At 37.4% G+C, this 10,718-nt stretch overlaps 2 protein-coding genes across 2 annotated transcripts; one reads left to right on the top strand and one right to left on the bottom strand.

The window, feature by feature from the left end:
• The first annotated feature begins 537 nt into the window (after positions 1 to 537).
• LOC103571352 (ankyrin repeat and BTB/POZ domain-containing protein 3) lies at positions 538 to 5,975 on the top strand. Its single transcript, XM_008549482.2, has 7 exons — positions 538 to 1,245; positions 1,902 to 2,022; positions 2,076 to 2,309; positions 2,378 to 4,765; positions 4,832 to 5,125; positions 5,510 to 5,692; positions 5,770 to 5,975. The coding sequence occupies exons 1-7, from the start codon at positions 611 to 613 to the stop codon at positions 5,959 to 5,961; spliced, it is 4,047 nt and encodes a 1,348-aa protein (XP_008547704.2). The 5' UTR covers positions 538 to 610; the 3' UTR covers positions 5,962 to 5,975.
• Positions 5,976 to 7,564: 1,589 nt separating this feature from the next.
• On the bottom strand, positions 7,565 to 10,385 carry LOC103571343 (syntaxin-7). The gene is made up of 6 exons (XM_053738223.1): positions 10,285 to 10,385; positions 9,784 to 9,997; positions 9,540 to 9,705; positions 8,846 to 8,979; positions 8,630 to 8,763; positions 7,565 to 7,768 (listed from the first exon to the last, which is right to left on the bottom strand). Exons 2-6 carry the CDS (start codon positions 9,981 to 9,983, stop codon positions 7,593 to 7,595), a joined length of 810 nt encoding a protein of 269 aa, XP_053594198.1. The 5' UTR covers positions 9,984 to 9,997; positions 10,285 to 10,385; the 3' UTR covers positions 7,565 to 7,592.
• Positions 10,386 to 10,718: the final 333 nt, after the last annotated feature.

Below are 10,718 nucleotides of genomic sequence, written 5' to 3'. Positions count from 1 at the left end.
TACAAGATCGGTAATGAACACTTTTGCCATATCTTTGATAGTTTTCTAGATATTTGAATTTAAAGTAAAATATCTAAAATACCTCAGATTTATTTCCCATAATTTTAGTCTCCGCAATTTTAAAAATTTACTGGAGCCTCAAATACTAGGTCTGGATAAAAATTCATAAGGACCTTTCTTGTAGGAAATTTTCTAAGCTACAAGATCGGTAATAGATACTTTTGCCGTATCTTTGATAGTTTCCTAGATATTTGACCAGAAACATAAAAAAGTATTTTCCCACGAATCGGCGGATAAAGGCGGAGTAATTTAATTTGATAAAACTGTTAGACTGATAATATGACAAAAGATAATGACTCTCATAAAGTAAAAAAATATAAAACAACAATCCACAATCCACTGGCAAGTATATGTATCAAAGAACCGAGGTAACCATTTCCTGCCCCCACCTTGAAAGGAAGTCGTTTCACCTGGTACAGCGGAAACCACCGACACGCCAGTTCAGTCACATGTTTACTCTTACAGTGAACGCATCATTGCTACTGTACCGATAAGATCAAATATTACTACCAATACTGATAACGATCTGACATGAAAAGTCGTAAAAAAAATGTTGGAACGTATTAACAAAAATTGTTTATCGGACTGCAAGTGCGGGCTCTGCAGAGAACTCAAGAGTTCGGATCTGCCGGAAATCTCGAAGGCCTTCAGACCAATGGACAGCACAAATTTTATTTTACGCCGGGCTCTGCCCTTTGTTAAACGGGTGCCTTCAAAGGAGTGGCAGGAAGCGACAAAGTTTGATGACTACGAGAGCATGTCGACTTTGGAGGACAAAACAAAACTACGCAGTCCCAGTTCCAGTCCTGGTACCGATCCAGGCAGAGGTTTGACATCTAGCTCGAGGTGTTGTTCGATGAACGAAATAAAAATGGACTTTAAAATAAAACCGACACGTCCAGCTCCACCTAGACCCGGCTCAGATGTGACTGATAATAAAGTTGTGATTTATTGTGGTGACGATGAGAGACAGATCAGCAGGAGTCAGTCCTGCTGGTCGTTGAGGGAAGATAGTAATTGTGGGGAAGAGACACGGGAAATTGTCGTTCGCGTTACTCCGAGCAGGGAAGATGTTCTGAAGATCGAAGAAGATGAAACGAAGATCGAAGACTACTGGTCACTGCCCGGTGACACTACGGGTTTCAAGGCTGACTGGAGTTTCGTTCAACAGTGGAGGTTGCGAGGGTAATTTTTGGTGTTTATGAGTAGAGTAGCACGAGCTGAGTTGTTTGAGTACCCACATGACAAGGTTTAGGTGGTTAGAATTTTTAGTGTGCCTGAGACACTTACAGGGGGTTCCAAGTTTTGAGTTGGGTTTTTTGGGATTTTCTTGAGGTTTTCTGAGTTGAGGGGAAGATTCTAAGGTGTTTGAGTACCCACATGACTAGGTTCTGAGTCAGAATTTTTCAAGTTTGAAGAGAGTAAATAGAATTTTCAAAATTTTTGAAAATTATTTTTTTTTGTAGTTTGTAGTGGTAGATTAGCACGAGCTGAGTTGTTTGAGTACCCACATGACCAGGCTTGGGCCGTTAGAATTTTGAGTGTGCATGAGACACTTGCAGGGGGATCCAACTTTAAAGCTGGGTTTTTTTGAGGTGTTTTGAGTTGAGGGTAAGATTCCAAGGTGTTTGAGTACCCACATGACTAGGTTTTAAGTGATTTGAATTTTTAAAGTCTGAGGAGAGTAAATAGAATTTTCAAAATTTTTGAAAATTATTTTTTTTGTAGTTTATTTTGATAGATTAGCACGAGCTGAGTTATTCGAGTACCCACATCACTAGGTTCTGATCACAAAAACCTAAAAAATGACCAAAACAACTAATAGGTATCCAACTTTTTAGACCCAGCGGCGCTAAAGATGTCTACTGTCCCCCCTATGGAAAAGACAGCCCAGAGTCACCACGAGCTGAGCTAGACGTTCACCCTCACCAGCATCATCATCTGAGCATAAATGAGCTCCAGGTATTTACCACTTTTCTAACTCTCCAACCAGGAACTGACCAATTATCTTTCAGAGAAGACCAGAGTGCGCGGGAAGCTCGTCTGACGAGAACCGGTCTTCAGGTCACGCAAGCATGTCCGACACCGGAGGGCACAGCAGCAGCTCTCCGCCCCACCGACACAGGAGCAACAGCCCCCAGCAGCTGAACTCGGTCCCAGAGGACGACAGATTTTCAGCTTCAGTGACCCAGAGGAATGGACGGAACCGTGGGCAGAGTCGTAACCGGCACCGAGCAACTCCCGCCAAAGTGAGTTCCCTCATCCGGGGGCAGTTGCAATAAATATTACATGTTACAATGATTACATTTGATTACAGTTACAAGTGCCCTGGTCTGGTTCCGGGCTAGAGGACATAAAACTAGCAATCCAACAGCTGACAATGCGTTCCCACACATCGACCTCCACTTACTCATCACTCAGCGGGTCTGAGAGCTCGGAACCCGCCGTCAGACGGTTGATGCGTCACTCGAGCCTGGAGACCATCAACACCAACGTCACCAGCGCCGACGAATTCGTCTGGGTGGACTCCCACAACCGGCTGGTGGAGCTTCAGCACCTGCCCTGGACACACCACGACGTTCTCAGGGTACTACAGAATGGGCGAACCCGTGAGCACATGGACCAGGTCTCCATGGAAACGATTCCGCGGCTGAGTTACCTGCTGCAACGAGCCCTGGTCCGGGTGGGCAGGGAAATTCAACGGCTATCACGGACCTTAGGCCTCTGCAGCAAACACGAGGTCTACAGCGCACTGAAGATCGTCTTCTGCCCAGCACTGGCTGACTCCTGCACCAAAGCCTGTTTAAGGGCAGCTGCCATGTGCGCGGTGTCTGGAGATCAGCTGAAGCAGTCCAAGTCCTCGAGGTCTGGACTGCAGCTGCCCGTGGGTCGGTTCCTGCGCTGGATGTCGGATGTCAAGCTGGGCAGAATGATCCATGAGTATGCAGCAATTTACCTGACGGCGGGGATGGAAAATCTTCTGGAAGAAATTCTGCTGCAGTGTCTGCCCACCGACGCGCATGTCACGCTCACGGCGACGATGCTCGAGCATGCGATCGCCAACAATGGTGACCTCTGGGGTCTGCTGCAGCCGTACGCGCACCTGAACGCGGGCAGAATAGCCTCGGGGGCATTGGCGATGCCCCGATGGGCCAGTGTCAGTTCCTTGAACTCCTCGAACTCCTCAAGAGGCAGTAAGGATGCGTTGGGAGCAAACTTGGAACCCTCGCTGCTCACTACCTGCGTAGGCTCGATGACGGAGTTACTGGACCTGGTTGCTAAGGTCGCGCACGCTGGGAAATGTCCAGTACCGCTGACCAACAAGGCCCTGAATGCTCTGTTCTACTACATGAGATGTTCACAGCTGGAACATGGGGAGCGAAGTTCAGGAATCCAGGAACTGGCCTACGAACGAGCATACGTGGTTCTGCCCCCGTTGATTGAGTGGCTGAGGGTCTCAACTGCCCATGCTGAGTATCGTCACGGCTACGTCGTGGACCATGACGACATCAGTCAAGCTGCGAGGCTGCTACTTCCAGGTGTCGACTGCCCAGTGAGACCCATTTGCTTCGAAGAAGTGACCTTGAGTCGGCGGGCAGACGACAACGAGTACGTGCGCCGATTAACTCTGGACATGGCCTTCAAGATGCTGACCAGTGGTCGCATTGAGTTGATCAGCCAGGCGCTGCCCCTTCTGCCCGCGGCGAAAATCAATACAGTAAACGACTGCGGGTTTACTGCCCTCATGCTCGCGTGCATTGTCAACAATGAGATCGCGGTGACTGCCCTCTTGGACGCTGGGGCAGACCCAAATGTCGAAAGTCCAGTCCCGGTCAATTCAGTCCCAATAAAAGGGGCCTGTCCATCCAGACGACTGTCCAGTCCCATGTCAGTTAAAAGTATGTCATATCTGCCCACGTCCAGTCCCAGTTCCCAGAACACGAGTGGGCAGTTGGTTAACCAGAGCTTCAATGCTGAGACCCAGCACTGGACTGCCCTCACATACACGGCCATCTTAGGACACTGCAACATCGCAAGGATTTTGTTGGAACGAGGGGCAGCCGTTGAAGGTGGTGCCAAAATTAGTGAGGACAAGTGCACAGTTACGCCCCTGCAAGCTGCGACTGCGACGGGCAGCCATGAAATGGTCGCACTGTTACTGGCCCATGGGGCCCAGCCTTTTCTGTCCACGATTATGAAGGACAGCTTCAGCTACTCTGGTGCTGCCCAACGTGGATGCTACAGTGCGATCTCTGTGGCGACTGCCCATGGACAGCGGGGGTGTCTGCACCAGTTGCTGTCCCACCCACTGAATTTTTCTGCTAAGCGAGATGAAAAAGAGGTTCTGTCGCTAGAGGAGATTCTGGCAGAAGGAAATCCGGGTGTGCCTGCCCAGATGGACAAGAGGGGGTTCAAGGACAAAGAGCCGGTTTTTAATAAGGCCCAGAACAAGGCGCTGCAGGAAGCGATGTACCATAGTGCGGAGAGCAACCATCTGGACATTACCATGGAGCTGAGGGGTTTGGGGGTCAGTTGGAGCCTCCATTGCTGGATGCACAGTCTGGCGACTGCCCATGAGATGAGAATCGAACCGGTCATTGACCAGCTGCTGCAAGATTTTCTCCAGGTCTGCCCAGATGATTATTCGAATCAGTTTGTCCAGGAGTGCTTGCCACTGCTGTTCAATATTTTTAGATACAACAAGGTACTTCCCATTGAATTACTTAGTGCTCCATGGGTTCTGATTGGTTATTGATGATTTTTCTTGCAGAAGGAGGGAACTACTTTACTGCTAGCGGATATTTTTTGCAACTGCTTCGGCTGGGAGCCGATAAAACCGATTAGAGACACCACGCTGCCCAGTGGGTCACGAATCGACCCCAAGTTTGTCAACAACCCTGAGCTGAGTGATGTACAATTTCGTGTAGAGGGCAGAGTTTTCTATGGACACAAAATTGTTCTCATCACATCCTCGCCGAGGTTCAGGAACATGCTCAGTTCTAAGTTGTGTGAGGGAAATCCGCCGATTGTCCAGATCAATGATATAAGATATCATATTTTTCAGGTAAATTTTGTTTTGGAAATATGGGCTTGTGGGTACTCATTTTACAGGAAATTTCATGCTCTATACCCTCCTGGAATCAAATTTTCATTATCTTAATTTTTTTTCGCAAAATTACTAAATTTCATTTCCAGCGTTTTTGACCAAAAATCTTTTTTTTTCAAACATATGGTTGTGGGTACTCATTTTGCGCAGAATTACCTCCTCTATACTCTCTCGCGACCCGATTCCAAGTATCTTTACTCCAAGACTCGAAATTTCAAAATTTAATATCCTACAGTTTTGACTAAAAATAATTGATCTCAAAATATATCGATGTGGGTACTCGTTTAACTCGGAATTAAATTTCCTATTCAGTAAAGCAATAAAATATTTGTTTAACCACAGATGGTAATGGAATTTCTGTACCACGGAGGTTGCGCAAGCCTCGAAGTAAATCAGAGCGATGTCTTAGAGTTGATGGCTGCCGCAAATTTCTTCCAATTAGACGGATTATTGCGCTACTGCGAAGCTCAATGTTCATCGATAATTGACCTCGACAACATCGTCTCCATGTATATTCACGCAAAAGTAAAAAAAAAAAAATCTCTTAGCCAATTTAGAAAATCTATTGCCCTCAAAAATAAATGTAATATTTTTTTTTTCAGGTTTACAACGCAAACCAACTGCTTGAATACTGCCAAGGATTCATATTACAAAATATGGTAGCACTGATGACTTATGACGACTCTGTAAAACGTTTACTATTCGCTAAAAAATTACCAAATCACGATGTACTTGCCGGTTTACTTACGACTTTACAATTGCGAATTAAATCACGTAAACAATATAAAAATTAATTAAAGACTTGAGACTTATAAATAACCAATTTATTTAATTAATTTTATTAATCTAATGTTTTATATAAATATATATATATATATATATATATATATATATATATATTAAATATTTATATTTTGTAAATAATTTATACATAAATAAATTTTTTATCCACAATAACAATTAAATTAGAATTTTTCCCGAGAAAAAATTCCTTCCTGGTCATATATACTCAGATAAGATTCATATGTAGTCAGATATTTCCATATATGCTCATGTATGTCGATATATGAGCATATATGCCGATCTATAAAAAAGTATGACAATAATTTAACTGATTCACAATACATATAAGGTCATATGTGGTCATGTTTATTTATATATTCTTATATGAAATCATATATGCTCAGATATGGTCATATATGATGATATATACCAATATATGAAAAAGTATGACATTCATTTAACTGATTTATGGTTTATATATGATCATGTATATTTATATATGATCATATATGGTCATGTATATTGATATGTGATCATATAGAGTTATATATGCTCAGATATGGTCATATATGGTGATATATACCAATATATGATAAAGTATGACATTCATTTAACGGATTCACGATTCATATAAGGTCATATATGGTCATATTTATTGGTATATGATTATATAAGATCATATATGTTTAGATAAATCCACATATGTTCAAATATGTCGATATATGAAAAAGTATGGCACTCATCTACTTAATTTACGGTTCATATAAGATCATATATGATCACATAGTCATATATACTCATATGACTCCATATATGGCGATATATGCTGATATATGAAACCGAATGACAGTTTACTGATTCACGATCAATATAAGATCATATATAGTCATATTTAATAATATATCATCATATAGTCGTATATGATCATATTTAGGCATATGTGATCATATAGAGACATAAATGTCCATATTTGCAGTATGACTTTTTTTAATAATTTACTATTTATGTAAGGTTATAAATATATCCTCATATACAGTCATATGTTACTCATATTAATATATCATATTTATGAGGAAAAAAAATATTTTTGAACTATATCGATGTGGGTACTCATTCAACGCAGAATTTGAACTTCTAGACTATCCTATAAATTAAATTATTATTAATCTCTTCGGTTGATCAAAAAAAGAAAAAATAGTTACCAGAGATCATAAAAAAAATTTTTATTATTAATGAATTTATTTTTAATAATATTAATAATAATAATAGTAATAATAATAATAATAATTACATGTGACTTTGGATACAATTCATTCAATAATAATAATATTAATAATAATAATAATTAGTTAATAAATATTTACATAAAAATTTCTAATAATTTTCGCAACATTTGGAATGACGAAGTAAATTAACATATTTTTAGTTTTGTACAGAAAAAAAAAAATCTAATTAAATTTATACAATTATTTTTACCAAGGTCCTTAAAATTACATATAATTATTATAGTCTTTAAAAAATTACGTAGTTAATAGTATATATTTTTTTAGTATAAGAGTTGTTGTTAATCATGATTTTTATAAATAATAATAGTGATGATATAAAAGTTAATAGTATTATTATAATAACTGATTAAAATTTGCTAACTATATTTTGTGACTAGAACGACAATTAAAATAATAACAACAACTAAAGCTAGTAAAAGTAAGAAAAATAATTTTTTACGATATTTATTTTGATAACCACTTGCTCGGGATAATTCTTGGGCACCCATTCCGACGTTTCCGTAAACATTTTCTATACTATTTTCTATTGTATCTAAAAAAAAAAAAAAAAAAAAATTTAATATATCGAATTTATAAGCCGATATATCGAAGTTAATAATTGATATATCGAAGTTAAAAATTGATATAAGATATTGATCTAGTAATTTTAAAAAATTTATAAATCAAAATTACAATTCGATATATCGATATTAAATTTTAATACAGTCGAGTCTCGTTATGAGTCCGCTCGTTATGAGTCCATGAACCAGGATTTCCACGGAAGACCTTTCCCCTCCACAACGTGAAAAAAAAATTAATTTCAGAGTCTCGATATGAGTCCGTATATTCATGAAAAGAAATTAAGAGTTTATTTTAAATATTAGTCCTATTTACATATAAGAAACATAACACTCAAGTCAAACGGACTCATAACGAGATACTGGAAACAATAACGTACACACTCACACGCTTAAAAAGTAGGGGAAGTTCAACTCACGACTGTCGCCTGCGCTGACAGAGTGGGGGTACACAAATTCTTAGAATTATATTCCCCTACACCCCTTTATGCGGGTTCATAACGAGACTCGACTGTATATCGAAGTTTAAGATCGAGATATCGAAGTAATTTATCGAATTATAAATATGATAAATCGATATATCGAATTAAATATCGATATATCGAAATTTAATATCAATATATCGTATTGAACATCGATATATCGCAATTTAATATCAACATATCGAATTGAACATCGATATAACGAAATTTAATATCAATATATCGAATTAGACATCGATATATCGAATTGAACATCGATATATCGAATTGAATATCGATATATAAAAATCTAAGTTCGATATATCGAACTAAAATCGATGTACCGAAGATATAAAAATATTTTTAAAAAATTACCAATTGAACCTCCTTGTTGATTAACTAAAGCACCTAATTCTCGCATTATTTGATTAACATCTAATATATCACCTTCTAATTTATGTAGCAAATCTTCACGTTCTAATAACATTCCCTCTTCAAATTCTAAAACACTATAATTACAAAAAATACGAAATTGATTAATTGATAATTAATAATTAATAATTAATTTAAAAATTAAAATTAAATATTTACCTTTGTTCCTGACGTTTTAATGAATCTTGCAGAGCCCATTCTTTTTGCTCCTCTATATCTTCATCACTTTCGAAATTATAATTATCAAAATCAATATAATTTATTACATGTCTTTTCATTAATTGTAGAACAGTCTAAAAATATAATAAAATAAAATGTCAAATAGTTGTTTATTTAATTTTTAATTTTAACTTCGATATATCGATTCTTAAATTTCGATATATCGAACTCGATTCCAATATTTCGATTGTAAAAATCGATATATCGATTGTAAATTTAATATATCGAACAAAACTTCACATATCGATCTGACAGTTCAATAGATCGATTCTACATTCGATATATCGAACTCGACTCCAATATTTCGATTGTAAAAAATCGATATATCGATTGTAAATTTATTATATCGAACATAACTTCACATATCGGTCTCACAGTTCAATACATCGATTCTACATTCGATATATCGACTATGATTTCGATATATCGGACCCGACTCCGATATTTCGATTGTCAAAGTCAATATATCGACTTTTCATTCAACATATCAATCATAAACTTTCCATATCGATCTCACAGATCGATATATCGACAACTAGTTCGATATATCGAAAAAAAAATCGATATATCGAAAAAAAATCGATTTTTTTTTTAATTTTTCCCAGAAAAATTTCTATATAAACAAAAAAATAACCTGTTGCATATCCGAATATCTCCTCAGGGCGTCTTTGAAGTCAGTCGTCAGTTTCTCAATCTGCAACTTCTGTTCCTTGTCACCTCTTTTCATCAGCACCGCGATCCTCGCAATGTCTCGACTCGTTTGGGTGACAATATTGTTCGTTGTTCTCTGTGTCGCTTGCCTACATGGATTTCCATACTCATAAATATCTCAAACAAAAATAAACAACAATAATAATAATAATAACTACAACACTCACACTTTATCACGTAATTCCAAGCTGTCTCTCTTGGTGCCAATGTGTTTAGCAGCTCGCTCCATGTCTCTCCAGCTTGCATTTATCGCATAAATATGACTCGTTATATTTTCGCTTAAATTGTACAATTCTGTAGGACTGAAACCGACGTCCGGGACCGTCCGCTGGTCCGTTGACCCATAGTTGTGTCCCATGTAAGCCATACTGATGAAATAAACTAAACAAACAAACAAATAAATAAATAAATATTAAAATTAACAAAAAATTATTTGTTACAAAAAATTCCACCCCATATTAATTCCTTCTCTCCTTGACAAAATTAACCCGCCTTGTTAAATTTATTCTAGAACTTTCTATCTTCATTAAATTCTGCATTCCCCGAGTACCCACAACCCCACGTTTATAATTTTTTTTTTCTTTTTTCAAAATTTTGAAAATATTTTTTTTTTTTTTTAGTAAAATAATTTAATTAAAATAATAAATAAATGTAATAAATTTACGTACGTTAATTTATACACATAAGATTAAAAAAATGTGGAAATTTATAATTCAAAAATTTTAATTAAAATTGAGTGTCTGACAGCCCGAGTAATTTTGAAAAATGAAAAATCTCAATGAAAACTAATAATTTGCCTAAAATCACGTCCGGAATCACCACCACCAAATTCAAATTATGTACAAATATTTTATAATAATTTAAAATTTTTTTAAATTCCCGCGAAATTTTAAAAAATCATCCGCAGGTTTATAAAAAAATTTTTGAATTTTTATAATTTAAAAAAGTGATAATTTATCTATAACTTTTACCAAATGTTAGTTTCTCAGTCACCCGAGTTTGGGCTGCCGGTTTCCGGAGTCAACTGAGCGTTTAAATTTCCCGCGTTAAATTTAAAATTTAAATAATCAAAAGAGCGATATATTTGGTTTTAAAAATTCGT

This window comes from Microplitis demolitor, chromosome 4 (assembly GCF_026212275.2).
Source record: "Microplitis demolitor isolate Queensland-Clemson2020A chromosome 4, iyMicDemo2.1a, whole genome shotgun sequence".
Taxonomy (NCBI): Eukaryota; Metazoa; Arthropoda; class Insecta; order Hymenoptera; family Braconidae; genus Microplitis; species Microplitis demolitor.
Note: the sequence above shows the minus strand (reverse complement) of the source record. Positions and strands in the feature narration are given on the sequence as shown.

Excerpts from the sequence above, each read along its gene's own strand:
- LOC103571352 (XM_008549482.2), top strand. The coding sequence starts at position 611 with ATGTTGGAACGTATTAACAAAAATTGTTTATCGGACTGCAAGTGCGGG. Across the intron at positions 2,023-2,075 it reads TGAGCATAAATGAGCTCCAG|AGAAGACCAGAGTGCGCGGG; the intron begins GTATTTACCACT and ends ATTATCTTTCAG. Across the intron at positions 5,693-5,769 it reads CCATGTATATTCACGCAAAA|GTTTACAACGCAAACCAACT; the intron begins GTAAAAAAAAAA and ends TTTTTTTTTCAG.
- LOC103571343 (XM_053738223.1), bottom strand. The coding sequence starts at position 9,983 with ATGGCTTACATGGGACACAACTATGGGTCAACGGACCAGCGGACGGTC. Across the intron at positions 8,980-9,539 it reads GATATTCGGATATGCAACAG|ACTGTTCTACAATTAATGAA; the intron begins GTTATTTTTTTG and ends TTATATTTTTAG. Across the intron at positions 8,764-8,845 it reads TTAAAACGTCAGGAACAAAG|TGTTTTAGAATTTGAAGAGG; the intron begins GTAAATATTTAA and ends TTGTAATTATAG.